Source organism: Trichomycterus rosablanca, chromosome 5, assembly GCF_030014385.1.
Source record: "Trichomycterus rosablanca isolate fTriRos1 chromosome 5, fTriRos1.hap1, whole genome shotgun sequence".
NCBI lineage: Eukaryota > Metazoa > Chordata > Actinopteri > Siluriformes > Trichomycteridae > Trichomycterus > Trichomycterus rosablanca.
The window spans coordinates 48,319,588-48,335,392 of NC_085992.1; the positions used below are offsets into that span (position 1 = coordinate 48,319,588).

At 40.2% G+C, this 15,805-nt stretch overlaps 1 protein-coding gene across 1 annotated transcript in view; it reads left to right on the top strand.

Moving 5' to 3' along the window:
* tbck (TBC1 domain containing kinase) overlaps positions 1 to 15,805 on the top strand; it is a 96,145-nt gene that overhangs the window by 43,938 nt on the left and 36,402 nt on the right. The window contains exons 21-22 of the mRNA XM_062995299.1: positions 2,052 to 2,088; positions 6,359 to 6,520. Coding sequence (XP_062851369.1) covers positions 2,052 to 2,088; positions 6,359 to 6,520 — 199 coding nt within the window. The remainder of the gene's footprint in view (positions 1 to 2,051; positions 2,089 to 6,358; positions 6,521 to 15,805) is intronic.

Sequence of the window (15,805 nt, forward strand, 5' to 3'; positions counted from 1 at the left end):
TCACCAGATCTAAATATTATTGAGCCACTTTGGGGTGTTTTGGAGAAGCGAGTCAGGAAACGTTTTCCTCCACCAGCATCACGTAGTGACCTGGCCACTATCCTGCAAGAAGAATGGCTTAAAATCCCTCTGACCACTGTGCAGGACTTGTATATGTCATTTCCAAGACGAATTGACGCTGTATTGGCCGCAAAAGGAGGCCCTACACCATACTAATAAATTATTGTGGTCTAAAACCAGGTGTTTCAGTTATTTTGTCCAACCCCTGTATCTACATATGATTTCTCTCAGCACTACTTGCTGCGTGCAGGACCTAAGTCGTATTTGGTCCAGTCACAGGTTGGCGGCATTAAGCGCAGTCTTAAAAAATGACGCCTGTAGCAGTCAGAGGCCGACTGTAGAGCTTTCAAAGAAAAGCTCAAAGATTTCCAACCCAAACCATCAAAGGTTTGGTGATACTTCAAACTGGCACAAAACTAAAAGCTGGTTTATACACTGTGCAAAGCTTTGATGGTACCACAGCAGCACTAGTGCCATGTTGCACGTCTATATTGTTTCATTACGCTTCTTAATCGCGGAGATGCTAGAATACCGTATTTCTTAGCGAGTTCAGTTAGGGTGCATTTTTACCTCTATATTTACATTTACATTTACAGCATTTAGCAGACGCTTTTATCCAAAGCGACTTACACAATGAGCTTAACACGATGAGCAATTGAGGGTTAAGGGCCTTGCTCAGGGACCCAACAGTGGCAACTGGGTGGTGGCGGGGCTTGAACCGGCAACCTTCTGTTTACTAGTCCAGTACCTTAACCACTGAGCTATCACTATATTGTTTCATTAAGCTTCTTAATCGCGAGAGCTTCGAATACCGTATTTCTTAGCGAGTTCAGTTAGACCGCCGCGCACTTTGCTGTGTTGGGTTTGCGATTTTTGCGGTTGCCATGCCGATCAAAATGCAAAAAGCTTCTCATATGAAACACTTCAAATTCTAAGCGATGTAAACAAAGTGGTAATTTTTGAGTGAATGTGTAGGTTAGAATCTGGGCTCATTTTGTCGTTACTGTACGTCGGACTTAATGAGACGTGGCTACATCTAACTATTTTATTTCTGCTATAAGTTTAAGCACTTTGCTTTGTGTACTGAACACTATAATCACGTGCTGCACTTTGTTTAATATGGAGCACTTGAGAATGTGATAATATAGACATAAACACTGTTTACATTTAGTTGTGTGTTATGTTATTATACCGTACAGTTTGTTGTTAAAATAAAAGAAGCGTAAATTAGATTGTGAATTACATTTTTTAATGTAACTAATCTAACGATTAATTGACTAATCGAAAAAAAACCTATAGATTAATCGAAAGAAAAATAGTCGTTAGTGGCAGCCCTAGTTATGACAAAACCCTGTTTAGTCATTGTCCCACCCCCTACAGACACACAGCCAATCATGTGGATGCCTGTGTGGGCTCCCAGCTGGCTGATACCAGAGCTGAGATTCAAACTTGAAAGTTTGAGGTGTCAGCACTGCGCCACCCAAACACTAACACTCTCACGCACTCACTTTCTTAACCGCTTATCCAATCAGGGTCACAGGGGGTGCTGGAGCCTATTTCAGCTTTTCGATGGGTGCAAGGCACACAGTAACACCCTGGACCGGAGGGCAGACACACATACACACACCCGTTCACCCATAGAGCAATTCAGTGTCTCCAATTAACCTGACTGCATGTCTTTGGACTGTGGGAGGAAACCGGAGCTCCTGGAGGAAACCCACGCAGACACAGGGAGAACAGACCCGGACCGCCCCACCTGGGGGATCGAACCCAGGACCTTCTTGCTGTGAGCCAACAGTACTACCCACCGAACCACCGTGCCCCCCCCCCAAACACCAACAGTAAAAGTTATTAATAACTAATTAGTATAATAACTAAACCTGGTATTTTAAATTTAGAGCCCTAATACACTAGGGCTTTGCTATGCTGGCTGATAACACTTTTATATTATTAAAATAATTTATGCTAACACATTTTATTTCTTTCCACAGCTGTATGCAATTCCATGGTTCCTAACAATGTTCACTCGTAAGTATGACTTTATGTTTTAAACATATATTCATGGCTTTTTATTCATATGCCAAGTAAGCAGCAAGGACCTGCTTTTCCCCAAACCATCAGAGTTAAAGCTGGAACGGTACTCAAACTCTTACAGATATAAAAGTAAGGAAACACATAAGAAGATAGACAAAACAAAAACACAACAAGAAATTATACAACCCCAAATCAGAAAAAGTTGGGACAGTATGAAAAATGCAAATAAAATAAAACACAGTGTTTCTTACATTTACTTTGACTTTTATTTGATGTCAGACAGGATGAATCTGAGATATTTCATGTTTTATCTGCTCAATTTCATTTCATTTATTAATAAACATCCATTCCTGCATTTCAGGCCTGAAACACATTCCAAAAAAAGTTGGGACGGGGACAATTTAGGGCTAGTAATGAGGTGAAAAAACAAAAAATGATGTGATTCCAAACAGGTGATTGTAAATCATGGTTTAGTACAAAAGCAGCATCCAGGAAAGGCTGAGAGTCTCTGATGAGTAAAGATGATCAGAGGATCCAGTTTGTCCACAAATATGTGAGAAAACGATTGAAATTATTTAGGTGGTGGATCATTCTCAGCACTGCAGTGACACTGACATGGTGGTGGTGTGTTAGTGTGTGTTGTGCTGGTATGAGTGGATCAGACACAGCAGCGCTGCTGGAGTTTTTAAATACCGTGTCCACTCACTGTCCACACTATTAGACACTCCTACCAAGTTCTTCCACCTTGTAGATGTGAAGTCAGAGACGATCGCTCATCTATTGCTGCTGTTTGAGTCGGTCATCTTCTAGACCTTCATCAGTGGTCACAGGACGCCGCCCACGGGGCGCTGTTGGCTGGATATTTTTGGTTGGTGGACTATTCTCAGTCCAGCAGTGACAGTGAGGTCACAGAGAGCACAACACACACTAACACACCACCACCATGTCAGTGTCACGGCAGTGCTGAGAATGATCCACCACCTAAATAATACCTGCTCTGTGGTGGTCCTGTGGGGGTCCTGACCATTGAAGAACAGCATGTTAGGGGGGTAACAAAGCACGTAGAGAAACAGATGGACTACAGTCAGTAATTGTAGAACTACAAAGTGCTTCTATATGGTAAGTGGAGCTGATAAGGGGGACAGTGAGTGTAGAAACAAGGAGGTGGTTTTAATGTTATGGCTGATCGGTGATTGTCCCTAAAGTCCCTTCTGTCCAGCTTCGTTTGGTAAACTGTACAATGTTATTTAATATTTGTAAAAGAAAATATAAGGTTAATTAGGTTCATTTTGCTGCTGATTGCTGCAAATTGCGTCTTACTAATAATAAACCATTGTGAGATCTTTAACAATGAAGTGTTTATGAGAGCGTGCATTTCTAAAACAATCATTGCTGATGGCTCTTAATGGCATTGTTTCATCAGCCGTAGGTCTTATTATTCTTGAATTTGTCTTGAATTACACAGAATCACTGTCAAATAGCAATTTACATCCTGATAGTGTGGTGAAAAATCCATCCCAGTCTTCGCATTGATTCTAAAACGTCTCATCGAGTGAGAAACGTCGTCTAATCCTGTTCGATTTGCTTCCGTGACCGTCGTCTGATCGAGGTGCATGATAAAGAAGTGGAGTAGCACGCTGGCTGCTTTATGTTTCGTGAGGGTAATAAGAAAAGCCCGGGCGTATGACGCGCCCTGCAGGGGCTGATAGGGGTGAGAAGCCGTCTGGTGACCTTTGAACAGGACTCAGTGTGAGGTACAATACCTCCCGAGTCGCTCCTCACCAGCACTGATGCTCATCTAATAGCCACGTGAAACACAATAGGATTTACACCGATCAGCCATAACATTAAAACCACCTCCTTGTTTCTACACTCACTGTCCATTTTATCAGCTCCACTTACCATATAGAAGCACTTTGTTGTTCTACAATTACTGACTGTAGTCCATTTGTTTCTCTGCATGCTCTGTTAGCCCCCTTTCATGCTGTTCTTCAATGGTCAGGACCCCCACAGGACCACCACAGAGCAGGTATTATTTAGGTGGTGGATCATTCTCAGCACTGCAGTGACACTGACATGGTGGTGGTGTGTTAGTGTGTGTTGTGCTGGTATGAGTGGATCGGACACAGCAGCGCTGCTGGAGTTTTTAAACACCTCACTGTTACTGCTGGACTGAGAATAGTCCACCAACCAAAAATATATCCAGCCAACAGCGCCCTGTGGGCAGCATCCTGTGACCACTGATGAAGGTCTAGAAGATGACCGACTCAAACAGCAGCAATAGATGTGCGATCATCTCTGACTTTACATCTACAAGGTGGACCAACTAGGTAGGAGTGTCTAATAGAGTGGACAGTGAGTGGACACGGTATTTAAAAACTCCAGTAGCGCTGCTGTGTCTGATCCACTCATACCAGCACAACACACACTAACACACCACCACCATGTCGGTGTCACTGTAGTGCTGAGAATCATCCACCACCTAAATAATACCTGCTCTGTGGTGGTCCTGTGGGGGTCCTGACCATTGAAGAACAGGGCGAAATCAGGCTAAAAATGTATGTAGAGAAACAGATGGACTACAGTCAGTAATTGTAGAATTACAAAGTGTTTTTATATGGTAAGTGGAGCTGATAAGATGGACAGTGAGTGTAGAAACAAGGAGGTGGTTTTAATGTTATGGCTGATCAGTCAAAAATAAACAACAACAGATGGAGGATGAAGAGAGGAAGTGCACCGGAAGAACCTGCCAAAGAAATGAGGCGTGTGGGCAGTTTAGAACAGACTAAAACATTATATAGTTTATACTGCATGATCTGTCGAGCCACGGCTGCTACAAACAATGACATTACGAATGCAGTAACGATCCACATATACAAGGACACGATTCCTCTGTAGACAGTCGAGAAAGAAGCTTAAGATCAAAAATTAAAACACTGGATTCCAGGTTTTTCTTACGGGGCGAAAATACTTCAGGTCAGTCACTAAACCAACGTTATAAATGAACTGGAAGTGAAGATATATAAAGTTGTCCACTTTTCTACAACAGTGGTCAAGTTGTACAGTGGAGTTTGCAAACGTGGTTTTATTAAAGGGAGAGCAAAGGGTGATTGTATAATACTTAAATATTATTAATAATAAATAAATCATATATTGTGTCATTTTGTGGGGCCTAGCAAAGCTTATAGTCCTCAAAACTTTCATTATATACATGCTGAAATTAAAACTTTTTATATTTTATGTCTTGCTACGCCTCATGCGGAAATTTTAAACAATTGGACTGGACATTCGGTTTTCCAGAATTTGTCCGTTAAACGGAGGTCTGTTAAATCGAGGTTCCACTGTATAAGGGATTCTTCTTTTTAATATGGAATGTGGTTTGTATATACAGTATAACATTGTATATATATATTTTTAAATAAAATACAAAATAGGCATTTTATTGATTGTTTTCTTTATATTTAAATATGGTGCAGTTAGAAGAAGAACATTTTTTTATTTGTTTATAATGACCTACATATGTGTTTTATAATAGATTATATATGACAATTGTTTGTGTTTATTATTATATTACGGTGTGTTTGTCATTTAGACCTTATTTTATAAGCATGGGTGGCACGGTGGCTCAGTGGGTAGCACTGTCGCCTCACCACAAGACGGTCCTGGGTTCGATCCTCAGGTGGGGCGGTCCGGGTCCTTTCTATATGTAGTTTGCATGCTCTCCCCTCTGTCTCCGTGGGTTTCCTGTGGGTGCTCCGGTTTCCTCCCACAGTACAAAGACGTGCAAGTTAGGTAAACTGGAGATACAAAACTGTCCATGACTGTGTTTGACATTAAACTTGAACTGATGAATCTTGTGTAATGAGTAACTACCGTTCCTGTCATGAATGTAACCAAAGTGCAAAACATGACGTTAAAATCCTAATAAATAATAAATAAGTAAAATAAATTATATGCACGTAATGTAAAAATGAATCAGATTCTGAAGGTTTAATTAAAGTGACTTGACTGGGTTTGATAATCACTGCTCTTGAAGTTTGATTAGGTAATGTATAATGTATTGTGTACATGCTAGGACTTGAGCAGAAGTTCTAATCTTTAAATGACTCGCTCCGTTCGTCTATTCAATCTATTTTTCTTAATCTGGTCTCTGTAATTATTTTAATGTACCCTTCAGTGTGAGCAGCTGCCAAGTCAAAGTCAATTTTCTTGTAAGTGAATCAATAAAATGCTAAACGTCCGATTTGTCCTCTTTCCGCTGCAGACGTGTTTCCGCTGCATAAGATCTTCCACCTGTGGGACACGCTGCTTCTGGGTAACTCCTCGTTCCCCTTCTGCATCGGCGTGGCAATTCTGCAGCAGCTACGTGACCGGCTTCTGGAGAACGGCTTCAACGAGTGCATCCTGCTCTTCTCCGACCTGCCTGGTAATATGTAATTGTGTTTAGTAGGGATGTAACGATAAACTCTATCCACGATGCACTGCGATTCACAAAACTTGGGTTCACGATACATTTTTTTCCCAATTTTTGAACTGAAATTGAAGACGTTTTCTTTTATTATTTCTCTTAAAAAAATTAAATTAAGTACTGTATTTGTGATTATCTTTTATTTATATAAACAATTTTGTATTAAGCCCAATTTGACTAAAAAACCTCGAATTTGGCAACCAGGCGTATAGCGCCAGTGACGTCAACCAGGCGAGGTGTATAGCGCCAGTGTCCTCTGCTATTTAAAGTGAATATCGATTTATTTTACATGTCAAATCGATTTGTTTATTTATTAACTGTATTGTGGTGAATCATTTTATATATATATATCAGTTTTATTTCATATATATCACTGTTTGCTATATATTTTTGGCTTGCACTAATACATGCATACATGCAGCCAACGGTGGCAAATGAGGTGGGTGGTTGAGTTCATGTGTGGAGGCCCCCCCACCCCACCCCCGCCATGGGCCCAAGTGCACCTGCCCCCCCCGTAGTTACGCCACTGAGTAAGCCGTTGGCTAGAGCTCCATCATAACAAAAACAGGTTCTTTTGGTTTTTTCCCTGTGTTATTTATATTATATTATATTAATTTCCTAATAGAAAGGAGGGGAACGTATTCAGACGGCACAAATTAAAGGCATTCATACTTTCACTGAATTTCACAAATAATTAATGTTTTGCAGCATATAGATTGGGTTGTATCATGCTGACCACGGCTTCATACTTTATACAGACTTTATACTTGTGGCATAATGAAAAACCACGCTGCTGTACACGGCAGTGCCTCAGCAGAGTTTCAGGGGTTCCAATCCCAGGCTCACAAATACAGATGGTGCATGATGGTGGGACACGTATCAGTGCATCCTTAGTGCCAGTCCCAAGCCCAGATAAATAGAAATGTTACGTCAGGAAGGGCACCCAGCGTAAAAACCTGTGCCAAGTCTCAGTCTTTAGATTTTAATCTGATAGAAAATTGATGGAGGGATTTAAAGAAGCAGTTGCAGCACGAACGTCATCAAACCTCATTAAGCTGGAAGCTTTTGCACAAAAAGTGTGAACACCGCATTAAAGTCAGGCAGTTGTGGCCTAGCAGTTAAGGTACTGGACTAGTAATCAAAAGGTTGCTGGTTCAAATCCCACCACTGCCAGGTTGTCACTGTTGGACCCCTGAGCAAGGCGCTTAACCCTCAATTGCTTGGACAGCATACTGTCACAGTACTATAAGTTGCTTTGGATAAATAAAAAAACTTCTGCTAAATGCTGAAAATATAAACAAACAAAATTCTAACATTTCTAAAAGGGCCATTTTAAAAATGGAAATGGGCCAAATGGCCCTCAGGGTGTAATGTGAACACCCCTGTTTTACATCATTAAAAAATATACACCGATCAGCCATAACATTAAAACCACCTCCTTGTTTTTACACTCACTGTCCATTTTATCAGCTCCACTTACCATATAGAAGCACTTTGTAGTTCTACAATTACTGACATGTACTGACATGACAATTACTGACACTAACATGGTGCTGGTGTGTTAGTGTGTGTTGTGCTGGTATGAGTGGATCAGACACAGCAGCGCTAATGGAGTTTTTAAATACCGTGTCCACTCACTGTCCACTCTATTAGACACTCCTACCTAGTTGGTCCACCTTGTAGATGTAAAGTCAGAGACGATCGCTCATCTATTGCTGCTGTTTGAGTCGGTCATCTTCTAGACCTTCATCAGTGGTCACAGGACGCTGCCCATGGGGCACTATATTTGGTTGGTGGACTATTCTCAGTCCAGCAGTGACAGTGAGGTGTTTAAAAACTCTGATCCACTCATACCAGCACAACACACACTAACACACCACCACCATGTCAGTGTCACTGCAGTGCTGAGAATGATCCACCACCTAAATAATACCTGCTCTGTGGTGGTCCTGACCATTGAAGAACAGCATGAAAGGGGGGTAACAAAGCATGCAGAGAAACAGATGGACTACAGTCAGTAATTGTAGAACTACAAAGTGCTTCTATATGGTAAGTGGAGCTGATAAAAATGGACAGTGTGTGTAGAAACTAGGAGGTGGTTTTAATGTTATGGCTGATCGAAGTATATTTTCTTCTTATTCTTGCATTTTTATAATTTAATCCCCGCTCAGTAAGACCTCCGTCTCTGCTTCATCTCCACGTCTCGGGCTTTTGAGCATCAGCTCGTTATTTGCTTTTCGCAGTGGCGCATGACAGCACAGTCAGCAGAAACAAACCAGCGTGTGAGGAAATGCTAAACGTTCCAGCTTTCCTCCCGACATCCTAAAAGCTCGCTGTCAGACGCTCGGCGCATCTGAGCGTGCTCGGGAACTCTGGAACTCTGGAGCTCTGGTTCTAGTCTGAAGGCTGCGAGTCACATCGCTTGCTGGTTCTCTTTAACAAGTTTCTGTTTGAATGACAGATCTGCACATGACTTCGCAGTGCATGCTGGGAAATGCCACTGTTAGAGTCGTGCGCCGCCAGACCGGCTTGCCAGAGAAAAGCAGCACTTATTCACACAGGTACCAGCGCGGGGTGTTAGCATGCAGCGAGAGCCGCCGCTATAGAGGAAAGATGATCGAACCCTAAATGGGGGATTAGCCGGGTGATAGGGGGGATCATAGATCGGCCTCTCAGGTCGAAACTGTAGGAGGGGTCAGGTGGGGGGGCATTTTACAAAGCTGAAAACACACCTAGAAAATACTAACGCTAAGCCGAGCTCCACGTAACTCCCGGTGGGTGCAAAATACCAATTTTTTTTATAACACATTTGATACCTGAGCTTTAGGATTTGCACTTTTCACCGGCAGCCTTTTTTAGATGATATTTTATTCATAATTCTTGTATCGTAGTATAAAAATCTGTATGAATGTACACTGTATGGCCAGAAGTATTTGAACCGCTTGACCATGAGCTTGTCGGACATTCAGTTTCAAAACAAATATAAATAAAACATCTATGTTATGTGATATGTTCATCTTTAACAACAGCCACTCTTCTGAGAAGGCTTCTCACACTTTGAAGACTTTGAAGTATGTCTGTGGGAATTTGTGCCAGTTCAGTCGAAAGTGTGTTTGTATGACTGGGCATTGATGTTGGTCAGAAAGTCTCAGTTCATTCCAGAGCTGTTGATTGGGGCTTGTTTGTTTGTTTATTAGGATTTAAACGTCATGTTTTACACTTTGGTTACATTCATGACAGGAACGGTAGTTACTCATTACACAAGATTCATCAGTTCACAAGTCTCCAGTTCACTTCACTTGCACATCTTTGGACTGTGGGAGGAAACCGGAGCTCCCGGAGGAAACCCACGCGGACACGGGGAGAACATGCAAACTCCACACAGAAAGGACCCGGACCCAGGACCTTCTTGCTGTGAGGCGACAGTGCTACCCACTTAGCCACCGTGCTGCCCTGTTGACTGGGGCTAAGGTCGGGGCTCTGTGCAGGACACTTGAGTTTCTTTTATTATAGATCGAGCTCTAATTCATGTCTTTATATTTACATTTTCAGCATTTAGCAGACACTTTTATTCAAAGTGACTTACAGTACTGTGACAGTATACTGGCTAAGCAATTGAGAGTTAAGGGCCTTGCTCAAGGGCCCAACAGTGGCAACCTGGCAGTGGTGGTGCCTGAACTCGCTAAAAGGCTACAACTGCCCTTTATAGAGCTTGCTTTGTACACAGGGGCACAGTCATGCTGGAACAGGACTGGGCATTCTGGTTCCCGAAAGAGTGGAGAGAAGATGTTGTAGCCGCTAAGTTAATTTGGTTACTATTAAGTTATACATATGCACAGTTTTTCAGGACCCCAAACCTAGAGTAGAAGAATAAGACCATGAAAACTGATCAGTCCACTGTGTTCATGCACTACATAGAGTACAACATAATAAAATTTTTACAGTCTACACCAGTGGTCCCCAACCACCGGGCCGCGGACCGGTACCTGTCCGTGGGTCATTTATTACCGGGCCGCACATAAAGTATAAATAATTAGAGATCGCTACAAGAGCAATTACATTTCCAACACTTTACAGGTGTTATTGTCTACAATCACCACTAGGTGGGAGCAGTGTCTCTTTGCAGCGTAAAAAGCTCAGGATTCACGCTGGTTTTCCATTCTATAGTTATTCTATTTTTAATCCCCCCGCCCCCACCAGTGCGTGAAATTATATCTTATATGAAACCGGTCCATGGTGCAAAAATGTTCTACACAGTAATGGCGCACTACCAAACATCCAAAATGTATTCAGATTTCTTTAAAGTTTCGAAATTCGTAGTTAGATCTAAACCAGAGACACAAAGTGCACAAATATAGCAGAACTTTTTTTTTTTTTATTAGTTTTCTAATATGTGTTTTATAAGTTGTTAGTATAGAATAACTGGCTTTATTTTTTTTTTTCTATTTTTAGTTACAGTAGACCCTTGAGTTACGAACCGTTTCCCATTACGAACGATCTTTTTCAACTTAACGTACAAACAAATTTGTTTATACGGTGTTTCCTTTATAGTTTGTAAAATTCTGTATTAAAATGGCCTCAAACAATGTGCAGAGAAAGCGCAGTCGTTAGAAAATGAACAAATCTATTACTATTTGTTGTTGTATAATTAGTCCTGCCAGTAGGTGTCACTGTGTATCAGACAGAGGGGACAGTGAGTGAGAGAGAAGAAGGAAATCGCTCAGTAAAGTTTTCTTTCTTTCGTGCAATTACACCTACAAAATACAACATTACTGAAATAAAGAAGGAAATAATAGAGAAATATGAGAGTTATTGTTGTTTCTGGTAGATACATTTTATATAAAAAGAAGGAAATGTATTATGGTGTATGGTACAGCACACGTACTGAAATGTGAAGATTTAAGGGAAAATATACGTGTATGTATAACAAAAAAGAGCATTTAAGACATTAGAAACGTTAGGGGTAAGGGGGGGGGGGGGGGGTTTGGGAGGTCTATTAATTCTATTTACATTATTTCTTATGGGAAAAACAGGTTTAACTAACGAACATTTTGACTTAAGAACAGCCCTTCGGGAACCAATTAAATTCATAAGTCAAGGGTCTAGTGTATTGGCATAATGGCTTGTTGGGTAGTACTGTTGCCTCACATCAAGAAGGTCCTGGGTTCGATTCCCAGACCCTTTTCTCTCACAGATAATCTGTATTACAGTTATGATGATTGGGGATTTTACATAGGAAGCACTTGATTAAAAATATAAATCATTTTGTAAAACTATTTTGTTTATTATAGAAATCAGAGCATCCAAACACTAAATCAAGAAATCAGGAAATAATGCAGTTCCATAATTCCGTGTATAAGTAGGTGGAAGAACACGGAGCACTGACCTGCTCAGTCAGGGAAAAAACTCTCTCTTGTTTTCTCAGCAAGTCTTTTCTTTCCTGCTTCTTTCTGTGACGGCTCTAAAAGGAAATCGGTTTAAAGCTCAGGAGCTGAAGGACGAATATTCATTGTGCTTTTTATGCTCTAATGTTCAGGCCAAACGCTGTAAAGATGCCTGATTATTTTCTCCACGGTTCGCCCTTGGTCGACTTCTGTAATTAACTCTATAGGAGGAGAGTGTTCGACAGACGCTGAAGGATAGGACGCCTTCTCGTCTATTAGCCTGACTTACTTCGATTTTAGATAAAGAGAACTCATTTGTGTGGGGTTTAATGTGTTGTGTCATTAGTGGATGTAATGCGGATAAGTTCTGAGAGGTAACTGAAGAGAAATCGTGCAGAAAGACTGAAATGAGATATTTTTACATAAGTCATTTGCTTTTGATAACCGTGGTGAGTTCATATCTCACCGATAGGAGGCAGGTCAGTCGGGTACGACGACGTATTAGGGCCACTGTTAAAAAAATGTTTTTACGTTTCGATTTCGAGATTAAAGTCGAAATATTATGAGAATAAAGTCGAAATTTTATGAGAATAAAGTTGAAATATTATGAGAATAAAGTTGAAATATTATGAGAATAAAGTCGAAATGATTATGAGAATAAAGTGGAAATATTATGAGAATAAAGTCGAAATGATTATGAGAATAAAGTCGAAATGATTATGAGAATAAAGTCGAAATATTATGAGAATAAAGTCGAAATGATTATGAGAATAAAGTCGAAATGATTATGAGAATAAAGTGGAAATATTATGAGAATAAAGTGAAAATATTATGAGAATAAAGTGGAAATATTATGAGAATAAAGTGGAAATATTATGAGAATAAAGTGGAAATATTATGAGAATAAAGTGGAAATATTATGAGAATAAAGTGGAAATTTTATGAGAATAAAGTCGAAATATTATGAGAATAAAGTGGAAATATTATGAGAATAAAGTGGAAATATTATGGCCAGAGAGTGAGCAGCCGTCGTAGGCTTGTCAGTTCAGAGAAGCTCGGGTCTCAGTACCTGGATCGGCATGCATGCTCCGAGGGCAGCTTATAATGAGCGTTATTGTGGTTATCCAATAACCCGCGATTATTTTTGGATGGCTGTTTGTATTGAACGCTTCCATCCACATGACATGAAGACTAAACATGTCAATGCAATCATTTATAGTGATGCCATACGGCTTTAGTTTATCATACGAGTCCATAAGGCTCGGCTGAAGTACTGCTGACAACGCAATAACTGGTGCTGATGTGCAGGAGATCGGGGATTTCTTTATTTGTGAAACCGATATGAAAGTATAACAAATCATGAACATCCCTCTTTTTAACACAAGGAGGTCGCTATGGCCATAATATTTCCACTTTAATCTCCTAATTATTTTGAATTTAATCTCATAATTATTTCGACTTTATTCTCAAAATTTAAAATTTCTCAAAAAATATTTTTCTTTAAAGTGCCCCAATACGCTGTTGTAGTTGGGCGGTGCTGAATCAGGCCTAAAAAAGTAATAATCCAGCTAAAAAACCCCAAAATGTAAATTGTCCTAATCTCTACTTAATATTGGTTATAAATGGGCCCTATATACCAAATTATTATTGTTATTATTATTAATATTATTATTATTATTATTATTATTATTATTATTATAAGAGGAGAGGCACTTGCTTATGAAAGAGCAATTCAAAAGCAATTTAATAGCTTGGTACTAATGTTGGTCAAGAAAGCATCAGTTGATGTTCCGGTTCATTCCAAAGCTGTTCAGTGGGGTTGAGATCACGGCTCTGCGCAGGACACTGGAGTCTCTTTTATTTTAATTTTTTGAGCTTTTGTTCACGTCTTTATAGAGCTTTGCTTTGTACACAGGGGCACAGTCAGGCTAAAACAGGAAAGTTCCTTCCTTAAACTGTTGCTGCAAAGTTGAAAACGTGTATTTTTTTAGGGCTGTCAGGCGATAAAAAAATGTAATCAAGATTATTCGCGATTAAAGAACCAAATCAATCGTGATTAATCAACTGCAAAAATAACTAAACAAAATTTGAACAGTTATGCACATTTTTATATTTTTATAAAATGATAAATTTATGAAATCTAAATTATCTTTAGAAAGCCAGCCAATGCCTATATAGAGTTGTTAACAGCTACCCATCTTTCAGCCAGTTATTTAAAATGACAAGTCTGTTCACATTATCTGGTAAAAGTGAGAATCTTTTCCTGTTTGTAACCCCGTCACTGAAAACAGGCGCTCAGGGTACTAATATGAACCATTTCTAAATGCAACACGTATAACATCATGTAGACCCACATCGTTAACCATGTTAAAGCGTCGGGCCGCTCAGGTGGCGCAGCGGTAAAAACACACGCTGGAACCAGAGCTGGGCTCTCGAATACATAGTATCGGATGGGGTCTCTCTCCCATGACTGGTGCAATTACGACCTCTGCTGGCTGATTGATGGCGCCTGCACAGAGATGAGAAAAGAGTGCTTTCGGGGTGTGTCTTTCCGTACACAACGCTGAGCTGCACTGCACTCGTCAAAGTGCAGGTGATAAGATGCATACGGCATGCTGCCCACGTGTCGGAGGGGGCGTGGGTTAGCTTCGTTCTCCTCAATCAGAGCAGGGATTGGCATTGGAGGAGAGGAAGCATGACGCAATCGGGCAAATGGACGCGCTAAAATGGAGAAAAAATGGAGAGAAGAAAAAACTATGTTAAAGGGTTTATACAGTCCATTGCGATCCATTTAACAGCAGTGTTTGTAATGTTCCCATGACATGTACAGTTCATGCGCTTTCCATCCAAATCCCTCTAAACTAAAGTTAGACTGAGTCTGCGCTCATTTAGCCTGTAACGCGTATCTGTGCGCTCAGACGCCCGACGAGACAAATGCGGCTCTGACCAAAGATGATATTAAAGCGTCAATTAATAACTGTAATTTTGTCTAGTGATGATTTCTCACGCTTTTTGAAAACAAAAATGATTATTTAAAATACCCGATATTTTGCAATATGTAGCAGCAGCAGCAGTTCGAGTAATTTGTAACTCACGACCGCAAACTGGAATAAGAGCCGTGTTATCACTACAGTATAAACACAATGTTACTGTGTTAAAGCAGTGCAAATTAAAACAGTGACACATGTTTAAAGAGGCACAAACAGCCCAATAAAACATCGTTTGATTAAAAATTTTAATCTTGATTCATTTTTTTCAATTTACGACAGCCCTAATTTTTTTATTTCATTGATTTATTGCTCCTGTTAGCAACTGTTACGGCTGAAATGCATGAAATTCAAAAAATTTGAAGGGGCGTCCCAATTAGGGATGCACCGATCCAACTTTTTCAGTTCCGATACCGATCCGATACATATACTTTGCATATCGGCCGATACCCGATACCGATCCGATACCATTGTTGAATTAATAAACCGTATACTTTACTTTATGATGTGGGAAAGGCATCAGGATCGACTTAAACATTACTAAGTTTGCAAAACAAAATATAATTAACACAGATATAAATGTACTGAACTGCTATTTATTTGTCAATAAAATAATAAACAGGCATCTTAATATTTCAGTGTTATTTTCACTCAACGAGTAAGCATCCGACGCTGCCTTGGTGACCAAAGCAATCCCAGCATTCATTGCAGAAAAATAAACATAGCTTGACGGGGCGGAGAAACGAATGGAGTTATTATCGAACGTAAATAAAATATTACTGATTTTTAACTTGTATCAACTTTTTCCGAGTGTTTTTATTTGCAAGTTCGAGCTTGTCAGGAAATTTAACGGTTATCGGTACATGAAGGAA